The sequence below is a fragment of the Silurus aristotelis genome, assembly GCF_946808225.1.
Source record: "Silurus aristotelis genome assembly, chromosome: 17".
Taxonomy (NCBI): Eukaryota; Metazoa; Chordata; class Actinopteri; order Siluriformes; family Siluridae; genus Silurus; species Silurus aristotelis.
Window position 1 is genome coordinate 12941852 of NC_139590.1, and position 12599 is coordinate 12954450.

Consider the following 12599-nt stretch of genomic DNA (forward strand, 5'->3'; position numbering starts at 1 on the left):
CTTAGTAGCGGATGCAGTTCAGACATCTGTTTTTTTTTTCTTTTCACAAAGACAAAATACTGTTCATATAAAATATTGATTACTGAAGAGTTTAAATTAAAGTTCACACACAGCAGAGAGAAGACAGAGACACACTACTGCACAAGTACAATAAATTGACTTGCAGCACATTGCATAATGTTTATCGCATTGTTGATTTAAAAAATAATTTCCACAATTTGCATGGCAGTAATGAGACCTCATAAAATATACTGCTGTGTAAAACGGCTCATGCTTACATATACAGTTTTCTTTATCCATAGCATTGATGGACTTTTTTTTTTTTAGTGTTGATGGATCTTAGTTCTTTTCCCATTCTTGTAGTTATTGTTTCCTATTCTACATGACAGAACAGGTGAAACCGCAGCATTCTTTGAGCAGGGTAAGGCCAGCCTTGGTCACTTTTGGAGAGGAAACCTGCTGGGCCCTAGAGGTCATTCTTCTTTTCTGAGTGGAACCTGTTTGAGAGTGAGCAAGAGAAAGAGAAAGAGAGAGAGAGAGAGAGAGAGAGAGAGAGAGAGAGAGAGAGAGAGAGAGAGAGAGAGAGAGAGAGAGAGAGAGAGAGAGAGAGAGAGAGAATATTATACAATTCATACAAATGAAAATACAATGAATAATTATCTTCTCTGTGTTTGGTATTAAAACCCTCAGAAATCTGTTTTTCTTTAAAAGAATCCTATAATAGTCACATATTTTATTTTAGGTTTTATATGATTTTTGCACTTTTGTTGCAAACAAGACCACGAATGAACAATACAGTGATAATACTCCTACTGCATGATAAGATTCTAAAAAGTCTACCAAGTACCAAAGAACATTACTTTTTTGACTGTATATTAATCAGTGAATGGACTTCAGCAGAAATTATTAAAAAGGTTAAAGCACTGTCTGCATCACAAGCTTACACAGAAATGCATAGTAAATATATTTATTAACAGAATTCAGTATTTTTGACCTTCTCTGATCTCCCCAGAATCAATATGTGCTACAGTAAAGGTTTAGCTTCAAAGTATTTTTCAGACTTTGATGAGCATGTGACATTGCTACATTGCAGGATGATAAATGGCTTCTTGTGAATGCTAATAAACACAAAAAGTAGCATAATAATAATAAAAAACATCCCTGTAAAGAAATACAAAGCCATTCTGGCCAATCACTTTTGTCCTGTGATGAAAAGTTTTTATCCTGACAGCAATGCTCTCTTCCAGGCTAACCTTATCCTCTTCAACAAGGCTCAAAGGCCTCATTAAATGGTTTGATGATGATGAAAGTGATGTAAATCTTACACTTGGCTCTCCCTGTCACCAGATTTCAACCTAATTAAACACTATGGGAGATTTTTTAGACCAGAGTGTTGACAGCACTCTCCATCACCACCATCAAAACACCAGCTGAGGGAATATCTTTTGGCAATAATGGTGCTCGTCTCTCCAGTACCATTCCAGTACACTGGTGCACTGTGCATTAAAATCAAGTCATCTATTTATATGAATAATATAATTTCATATACTGTATATATATATATATATATATATATATATATATATATATATATATATATATATATATATATATATATATATATATATATATACATACAGTGAGGAAAATAAGTATTTGAACACGCTGCTAATTTGCAAGTTCTCCCACTTAGAAATCATGGAGGGGTCTGAAATTGTCATCGTAGGTGCATGTCCACTGTGAGAGACATAATCTAAAAAAAAAAATCCAGAAATCACAATATATGATTTTTAAACTATTTATTTGTATGATACAGCTGCAAATAAGTATTTGAACACCTGTCTATCAGCTAGAATTCTGACCCTCAAAGACCTGTTAGTCTGCCTTTAAAATGTCCACCTCCACTACATTTATTATCCTAAATTAGATGCACCTGTTTGAGGTCGTTAGCTGCATAAAGACACCTGTCCACCCCATACAATCAGTAAGAATCCAACTACTAACATGGCCAAGACCAAAGAGCTGTCCAAAGACACTAGAGACAAAATTGTACACCTCCACAAGGCTGGAAAGGGCTACGGGGAAATTGCCAAGCAGCTTGGTGAAAAAAGGTCCACTGTTGGAGCAATCATTAGAAAATGGAAGAAGCTAAACATGACTGTCAATCTCCCTCGGACTGGGGCTCCATGCAAGATCTCACCTCGTGGGGTCTCAATGATCCTAAGGAAGGTAAGAAATCAGCCCAGAACTACACGGGAGGAGCTGGTCAATGACCTGAAAAGAGCTGGGACCACCGTTTCCAAGGTTACTGTTGGTAATACACTAAGACGTCATGGTTTGAAATCATGCATGGCACGGAAGGTTCCCCTGCTTAAACCAGCACATGTCCAGGCACGTCTTAAGTTTGCCAATGACCATTTGGATGATCCAGAGGAGTCATGGGAGAAAGTCATGTGGTCAGATGAGACCAAAATAGAACTTTTGGGTCATAATTCCACTAAACGTGTTTGGAGGAAGAAGAATGATGAGTACCATCCCAAGAACACCATCCCTACTGTGAAGCATGGGGGTGGTAGCATCATGCTTTGGGGGTGTTTTTCTGCACATGGGACAGGGCGACTGCACTGTATTAAGGAGAGGATGACCGGGGCCATGTATTGCGAGATTTTGGGGAACAACCTCCTTCCCTCAGTTAGAGCATTAAAGATGGGTCGAGGCTGGGTCTTCCAACATGACAATGACCCGAAGCAGCCAGGATAACCAAGGAGTGGCTCTGTAAGAAGCATATCAAGGTTCTGGCGTGGCCTAGCCAGTCTCCAGACCTAAACCCAATAGAGAATCTTTGGAGGGAGTTCAAACTCCGTGTTTCTCAGCGACAGGCCAGAAACCTGACTGATCTAGAGAAGATCTGTGTGGAGGAGTGGGCCAAAATCCCTCCTGCAGTGTGTACAAACCTGGTGAAAAACTACAGGAAACGTTTGACCTCTGTAATTGCAAACAAAGGCTACTGTACCAAATATTAACATTGACTTTCTCAGGTGTTCAAATACTTATTTACAGCTGTATCATACAAATAAATAGTTAAAAAATCATAATTTTTTTTTTTAGATCATGTCTCTCACATTGGACATGCACCTACGATGACAATTTCAGACCCCTCCATGATTTCTAAGTGGGAGAACTTGCAAAATAGCAGGGTGTTCAAATACTTATTTTCCTCACTGTATATATATATATATATATATATATATATATATATATATATATATATATATATATATATATATATATATATATATAATATAATATATATATATATATATATATATATAGAGAGAGAGAGAGAGAGAGAGAGAGAGAGAGAGAGAGAGAGAGAGAGAGAGAGAGAGAATTTTGAATACCACCTTATAATCTTGTACAGTTGGAAAATGGGGTATTTTTTATGATATAAAATATTAACGGATCAAAGTGGTTTGGGGAAGGCCATTGTTTTGTAATCAGTGCTTAAGCGACTTAGCAACTTAGCTTAGTTCTGCATTATGAACACAAATCATTATTATTACCCTTAAATACCTACTTTTCTTAGTAGAGCTTGAAGGAAATTTTGCTCGTAAGAACTCGGCCATCTCTTTGTCCTCCTCTTGCTCCCTGTGAAAAGGCAGAATGATGTGTTTGAATAAAGCAAGCTGTCTTGATAACAAATGCACACAAATAACAAGATGGCTAGAAGAAGGAAGTAAACAAATCCCAAATCATTTTGAAACTTTAGACATGGTTATCATCTGCATATATTCACATATGTAAATTATACTCAAGTCTAAAGCAATCATTTGTGCTTCCTTTACAGCTGACAGGAAAGGGGTGATGATTGAAAGATTCTGGCATCTCTTTCACCTCATCTCTCCTGCTCTTTGCCACCCAGCTCTTTTACATGTCACTCAGTGGCTTATGCTCGTCGACAGCAGAAAAGAGCAAACAGCAAAGCTAACAGCTTTCCATTTTAATTTGCAGTTTTTCTTATTTGATATAAACATTTCTTCAATGTTACAATGTTTCCTTTGACATTTCATACTATAAAAAAAATCAATCAATGTAACATATCGCTGGGATGGATACAAGGCCCAATATCAGAATATCATACCCATTTGGGCATAAACCACTGGTTTTGATTGTGGTTTGGATTGAAAGCCATAAGGCAGGCTCCAGATGTACAACAGAAAAGCATTTTCCCTTTTAACAGAGATCAGAAGTTCTAGTGAAAAAAATGGGCAGTGCTCAAAATGGATGACTTTATACTCTTTCACCTATTAATCACAGTCACACTCATGAGCATCTGTGAGCACCTGTATGTGGAGATAGCATTTCCATCTAAGTATGTAACCTTATCCTGTGAAGCAGCATAAGCAGTTTAAAACGTCACTTTACGTCTACTATAAGCACATGCTTTCTTCATTCTCCCCTTGTTGCTGGCTGTTGTTTAATAGAAGATACCTGAGAATTGGTCAAATTTAGGGAGAGGGAGGAGGAAAATTATACATTGCACAAAAGTCTAACTACTTCAACACATCCATATCACTTCCTCAGTAGTGACTAAGAAGGCTCGTGTGCAGCAGTTGCAGGTGTAATGAACAAAAACAAAGTTATTTCCTCTAGCATCTGTTTTTGCCCAAATAGCTCATGTTTTTGTGTGTGGTTTGAACAAAAAAGCTGTCTAATGGCAAGCTTGTTGTTTGTGTTTACTGTGCTTGCTATTCAGGACAGACATGACATGATTGCAGTCATGACTTCCTTTGCAATTGCAGATGCTGCTGCCTATCTGGCTTACAATGAGAGTGCTCCGCTGTGTAGATGTTTTTTTTTTTTTATACATTTCATGACACATTATGATTCATATGATATGAGAGTTAGCCATAAGTATATATTTTTGTAATAGATACAACAAGTTAATGATAAATCAAAGCATGAAATTAGCAGAAAATAAATATTTTATTTGAAGACACGCATTGATTACATTACTGTCAGTGGTGAGAATGTAGACTATTCGTTCTTTGGAGCTTAACACAAAGGGCTTCCCTGCAGCAAAATTAAAGCATCAGTTGTTTGTCTATCAGGTCTCAAATTTACATATGTGGCGTTGTTTTTTCTTCTGAAAGCTCAACAGTTTTGTCTTTTAAAAAATATAGCCTAATTGTTGGTGCAATGCACAAATTAAGCTAACTACTCAAACAAGAGCTTGACCTTGAAAGGGAATTGATCTTGGCTAGTCCTGTTTTTCCCACTAAACATAACATACTTTACACTATAGGTTTTAGATAGCAGTGAATGAGAAAAAGCTATATACAGTTAAAAAAGGAAATATAATCAGGTAATCAGTAGGATATTCATGAGTGAAAAGCAAAATGATCTATTAATAGTGTAGATCCTTAAGTGAACTAGCATCTGATTATAAAGACCCTCTGGTCCTGGTTATCTCTTACTATTAATTTTAGGCAGATGAAAACTTTACCAAGACTACCAAATATTTACATTGTGAGTGATACACTGACCTCCAGATGCATCATGTCCCTGAATAATTTAGTACATTTCCAGTCAAAACAGAGATATAAGGAGATTTGCTGACCAGCTACTGCCAATCTAAAGCACTCCGGGCTTTTGCTCTTTATTCCTTAAACCTCACTTTCAGTCAGTTCACGGTGTTTGTTTTCACTTCGTATGATATGTGTATGTGACATTTCAGAAATAATCAAACTCTTTATACTGGATTTTTTTTTCTTTTTCACAGAAAATACCAAGTATAAAATATAAATGTGCAGTAAACATAAATGAAAACCAAGTGGCAGATGATGCCTGTGTCAGGTTCATTTTGCCATTGTCAGTACACAAAATTCTACACTGTTTTGTGGATTGGTCTTTATCAGAAAATGCCAGTGGCTCTGAAAGTGTGATCTGGAGCCTCTTAAAAAGCTACCATAGCCATGATTTTCTAAATGTGTCACAGTGTGAGTGTGAGCTCTATAAACAAAATTAAATATATAAATGAATTGCAAGAAACTGCCTTTTGGGACAGAATAAGGTCAAATGTTTGTTAATTGTTTCTCTATTAGTGGAAATAGATCTTAAAGAAGCTACAGTCACTATAGCCAGTTGGTTAGCTGCTTAGCTAGCTCAAATCAATTTATACATTCCTGTTATAAGTGTTCTTATGTTTCTGTCTGGCTTCTGTTTTCCCCATTCATCATCATTTAATGAGCTTTTATTTTTATGTGAAAATTACATTCATGAAAGTTGTGTAGTTTGTTATATTAGCTAACATGCTACTAGAAAGTAGAATTGTATTTATTGAACACAGAGAAGCATAGGTTATACTAAATATAGACACTCTTGGACAGCTTGTCAATCAAATTACTGGCATAGAATTAACTGTTGTAAAATGTTGCATATAATAACAGTCAGGAATCCTATTTTCCAGTTATTTGTTATACAATGAAATATAATTTGCTAGTTCATAAGCCCTACTAACTTACAGTTTTATCACAGAAAATCATTCTATTTTCTTTATTTTATGGCTTCCAATCTGCCTTGCCATCTATCACCTCCTTCACCCTTTCCATCTATTAAACAGTGTTACTTCACCTGATCCAGAGCCACAGTAAAACTGTCAGCCCTTGATGTGAAAACACAAGAGAGGGACATGTATGAAGGTGGGAAACAGTGAAGGTTTTTTATACATATAACAACTGATTGGACAGCAACTCAGTTGCAATGCCACAGAGGGCACAGATGTCACAGACCTGGCCTCAAACTCGTCTTCCAATTCAGCTATCAAGCTAAAAGACAGGCAAGCATGCTATCTAAAGGTGTAGACCATTGGCTTGACTGTGAAGGCTTGTTTATGCAGACACAAAGTAGCTTAGTTATAAAAGCACTAACCTCAGCCTCTCAAACTCCACATCATCCACCAGATAGTCTCGAGTCTCCACCAGCTTGTGGATCTGCTGCAGCAGCATCTCCTCACGCTGCCGGTCTTCACTGGACTTGTCTTTATCTAGCAAAACATAAATTCTAATAGGTAAGCTTTGATCTTAAAGAATTTTCGATCTGTTATACAATCACAAAGCTTTTTACGTTTTACAATTATAATCATATAGCTATTTGGATTTAAGTTTTTAATGATTTTTAAGTTTACTCAAATGTGAGCTTGTTTGCTATAACACCTACAGAACAGATACCTTGACTGTAATTCATTACAAACAAACAATCATTTTTATTCTTTATTCTTCATTAACTTTTCTTTATTTGTCTTCTATTTGTATTTGAATGTTAAATATTCTTGTAGTGTTATTATGGAAATAAACATACATGCTTTTGGCACATTCAAGTCATTGAAGGAAAGAAAAAATAGACAGGAAGATAAAAATAAGGAACATAAACAAAACATTTCATATGTCTGGAACAGTTGGAAAAATACCAAAATTGGACTAATAAGCAAACTTCTACAGTTATTGAGTTTCAAGTTACATAACAGCAAGCTGTTTAAAAGGCTTGCAAGAAGAAACTTGTGGAGAGAAACTTGCAAAATGTACAGTACTGTCTTATTTAACCTTCATCAGTGTCACTGAGGCCTTATACACCATCTATATTGTGTATGCTTATTAATTAAGGTATTCACTGATGTTTTTAGGATGATGAAGAAAGAAGTGCACATGCACAAATTACACTGTAGAAGGTTAAGGTTTTATGCTTGGAGAGAGGATCAAGATCCTCTAGAAATGTCCTGTTTAGGAAAACATTTAGAAATAAATTTATTAAAAATTATATATATTTGTATAAATATTACCAATTAGCCTTAATTATCCGTTTAAGTTATCCTGTTAAGGTACTAATCTGTTTTTAACTAATTTAGCTTGCTAGAAAGCTAGTAAATGTTAATAAAAAATAAATACAAATTTCTAGCCTCATAGTTAGTTATTAAGCAAAGATGTGTATACATATACATATGCAGTTTACACTGATCAGGCTTAACATATGACATGTGACATGACGGGTAAAGTGAATAACACTGATTATCTCTTCATCATGGCATCATCTCTTTATTAGTGGGTGGGATATATTAGGCAGCAATAAAACATTTTGTCCTCAAAGTTAATGTGTAAGAAGCAGGAAAAATGGGCAAGCGTACGGATTCGAGAGAGTTTAACAAGGGCTTAATTGTGAAGGCTATACGACTTGGTCAGAGCATTTACAAAACCGCAGCTCTTGTGGGGTGTTCCTGGTCTGCAGTGGTCACAATTTATCAAAAGTGGTCCAAGTAAGGAACAGCAGTGAGCCGGCAACAGGGTCATGGGCAGCCAAGGCTCAGTGATGCATATGGGAAATGAAGGCTGGCTCGTGTGAAACGATCCAACAGATGAGCTCCTGTAGTTCAAATTACTGAAGAAGTGAATGTTGTTAATGCTCGACCAGTCAGCACTGTTTTGGCAGCAAAAGGGTGACCAACACACAATTGGGCAGGTGGCTATAATGTTTTGGCTGATCAGTGTATATGCACTATATGAAAAGTATTGGGACCCTTGATTTTTTAATAAAATGTGTTTCTTCTCCAAACTGTAAATACAAATTTGGAGGCACACAATTGTAGGCTAAAGACATAGCATTAAGTTCACTTGAACTAGGAGACCAACATATTCCAGCATGACAATGCGCCTGTGCACAAAAAAAAAAAATGCAACAGCTAAATAACATGTACATAATATATTGGTTTTGTGGGGCCTACCTGGGATCGAAACTAATTTCTGCAGTTCTTTTTTAAGCCTTGTGATCTCTTTACATAGCTGAATATCATCCATCCTGAAGAAATTGGTACAAAGCAAAGGAGAAGGAATGACAGACATATTGTTAAAAACCATACAGAAATTAAAATGATAAACTATGATTAATTTTTCTAGCATCTTTATGTTATGCAGATTTGCTTTAAAACTGTTCTGTACCATTCTCAAGAAATAAATGATAAACGACATTTGCATGCTCATTCACAAATACTTAAAGTAGCTACAGTAGTCCACCTTGGCATGTAGTAGCGTAGGAGGAAGGAAACCAAATCACCTGAAGGTAAACAATACTAACATAGGGAAACTATACAAAACACACGGATGGTAACGAAAGCTAGGTATTAATAATATATAAATAATATGACTAGCCCAGGTACCCTGAAGCTGTATATAAGCAATGCTACAAGCTGCCCCACTGTGCTGCCCATATACTGTGCATTACCTATCTGAAAATACCTCAAACTTTGTGTATCTTCCATTATGTGCTTTGTTGTACCCAACTTTGGTTTATTGTGTCATGAGAAAACCAGAAAACAATAAGAAAATGCTCCATTTCAATCACTTTGGTGCAGATGACGGTATTATGAGTGTTTGCTCAGGGTTTATTTTCTAAAATAAATCTAACCTTCCATGGTCTCATTTTGATGATGACTGAGCATCTTCCCACTCTCATATCAGCTCTTATATTTGGCCTGTCATTTAAGTTCAAGGGTCAAGGATGAGAACAAGCACACACACACACACACACACACACACACACACACACACACACACACACACACACACACACACACACACACACACACACACACACACACACACACACACACACACACACACACACACACAAGAAACAAACAGTTTGTAATTGAATATTTTCTTGAATTTCTTAGAAGTATCAGGAGCATCAACAAAACCCTGTTTTTCTTTGTTTAACAGGATGATAATTTTATTGTAAGACTCAAAAACACACAAAATTTTTTGAATATGCTGCATATTTCATAGTTTTAAGTCATATAGACCATTTCGTATTCATCCTGCTGAAATGAAATCCATTAAAGTCCACTACAGTACTGTTTGTTTACTGTCTTCTTTACTGTAAAATGATTATTTATCCCATTATAGGTTGCCACATATAAAAAGCATATTATTCTATGAATCAATCGACCTATCTATCTGTCTGTTTGAATTATCGATACACATTATATGGACAAAAGTGTGTGGACACCATAAGATTCTTATGTGCTTTTGAACATCCCATTTCCCATTCAGTTTCCATTTGCTGTTATCATAACCTTCACTCTTCTGGGAAAATGTTACATTAGATTTTGGAGTATGGTTGTGGAAGAACTTTAGTAAAGTGGGTGTGTAAGGTGAGGAAAGCTGAGGTGAAGTCTGAGTTCCAATTCATCCCAAAGGTGTAAAATAGGGTTGATGTATTCCATTTAAGATTTTCCACCTCAACCCATGTAAACAATATGTTCATGCTTGGTGCACAGGGGTTTGACACACAGAGAAAGTGCTTTAGAATCTCAAATATTGAAAAATGTATAATATTGGGCTTCAATATTGGAATGCAATATTTTGTCTTACTGATCTGGATTCACAGGACCACAGCCATTTCAGTCTAAAGCTTAGTTAAAAATACATCAAATCGCAATGAAAGGGGCACGATATCTCAAGGGCACTGCCGAAGAAAAATCTCCTAAAGAGAAGAAGACAAGGTCTAATAACGAGGATCTCCTGGGAGGTTTGCTGGCGAGCAAAACTCCTTGGAAAAGTTGAAAAAATATCCGCATTTTTTTTGGGGAGATGCAAGATTTACTGAAAGTCCAAATTTGGAAGAAAAAAAAAGGAGCAAACCAAAAATATAAACATACACAAGTAAGGATCTTATACCCAAGACAATATCTGATCTAAAAAGAAAAGGAAAATATCACTAATGAGGCCTTAATCACAGGTAAGAATGATCAGTTGTAACCATGGAAACATTTTTAGCATTCCAGAGAGAGTGACTTCTGTAAGATAAACATGGGATTATTAGTTCATTGGCTGTAATCGGTCCTTTTTCAAGAAGGATCTGTTTGACGTTGTCTACAACCATAACCAGATAAGGGATGTTAGAAGACATATGTTAACATGCTGCCTTGTGAACGTGACAGACCTTGGGTGCACAAATGGAATAGAAAAATGTTGCCTGCTAGACAGAGATTTTTCTAATGAAACCGGTAGTGTCCATGGTAACAATATCATGTATGTGGAGCAATATAAGGTCACATAACACTTATCGCACTTTCAACTTAACATCAAGCACATCTGGAGTAAATATATATATATATATATATATATATATATATATATATATATATATATATATATATATATATATATATATATATATATATATATACAGTGGGTACGGAAAGTATTCAGACCCCCTTAAATTTTTTACTTTTTGTTATATTGCAGCCATTTGTTAAAATCATTTAAGTTCATTTCTTTTCCTCATGAATGTACACATAGCACCCCATACTGACAGAAAAATACAGAATTGTTGACCTTTTTGCAGATTTATTAAAAAAGAAAAACTGAAATATCACATGATCCTAAGTATTCAGACCCTTTGCTGTGACACTCATATATTTAACTCAGGTGCTCTCCATTTCTTCTGATCATCCTTGAGATGGTTCTACACCTTCATTTGAGTCCAGAAATTTTTTATTATACTGATTGGACTTGATTAGGAAAGCCACACACCTGTTTATATAAGACCTTACAGATCACAATGCATGTCAGAGCAAATGAGAATAATTAATGTCAAAGGAACTGCCTGAAGAGCTCAGAGACAGAACTGTGGCAAGGCACAGATCTGGCCAAGGTTCCAAAAAAATATTTGCTGCACTTAAGGTTCCTAAGAGCACAGTGGCCTCCATAATCCTCAAATGGAAGACGTTTGGGACGACCAGAACCATTCCTAGAGCTGGCCGTCCGGCCAAACTGAGCTATCGGGGGAGAAGAGCCTTGGTGAGAGAGGTAAAGAAGAACCCAAAGATCACTGTGGCTGAGCTCCAGAGATGCAGTCGGGAGATGGGAGAAAGTTGTATAAAGTCAACCATCACTGCAGCCCTTCACCAGTGGGGCTTTATAGCAGAGTGGCCCGACGGAAGCCTCTCCTCAGTGCAGGACACATGAAAACCCGCATGGAGTTCTCCAAGATGGTGAGAAATAAGATTCTCTGGTCTGATGAGACCAAGATAGAACTTTTTGGCCTTAATTCTAAGCGGTATGTGTGGAGAAAACCAGGCACTGCTCATCACCTGTCCAGTACAGTCTCAACAATGAAGCATGGTGGTGGCAGCATCATGCTGTGGGGGTGTTTTACAGCTGTAGGGACAGGACGACTGGTTGCAATCAAGGGAAAGATGAATGCGGCCAAGCACAGGGATATCCTGGACAAAAACCTTCTCCAGAGTGCTTTGGACCTCAGACTGGGCTGAAGGTTTACCTTCCAACAAGACAATGACCCTAAGCACACAGCTAAAATAACGATGGAGTGGCTTCACAACAACTCTGTGACTTTTCTTGAATGGCTCAGCCAGAGCAATGACTTAAACCCAATTGAGCATCTCTGGAGAGACCTAAAAATAGCTGTCCACCAACGTTTACCGTCCAACCTGACAGAACTGAAGAGGATCTGCAAGGAGGAATGGCAGAGGATCCCCAAATCCAGGTGTGAAAGACTTGTTGCATCTTTCCAAAAAAGACTCCTGG

General features: G+C 36.8%; 1 protein-coding gene across 1 annotated transcript in view; it reads right to left on the reverse strand.

Annotated features, from left to right (window-relative positions):
- LOC310739967 (bMERB domain-containing protein 1) overlaps positions 1–12599 on the reverse strand; it is an 18827-nt gene continuing 6228 nt past the window's right edge. The window contains exons 4-7 of the mRNA XM_083566259.1: positions 8774–8847; positions 6931–7045; positions 3578–3648; positions 1–497 (exon numbers count right to left, since the gene is read on the reverse strand). Coding sequence (XP_083422385.1) covers positions 379–497; positions 3578–3648; positions 6931–7045; positions 8774–8847 — 379 coding nt within the window. The 3' untranslated portion in view covers positions 1–378. The remainder of the gene's footprint in view (positions 498–3577; positions 3649–6930; positions 7046–8773; positions 8848–12599) is intronic.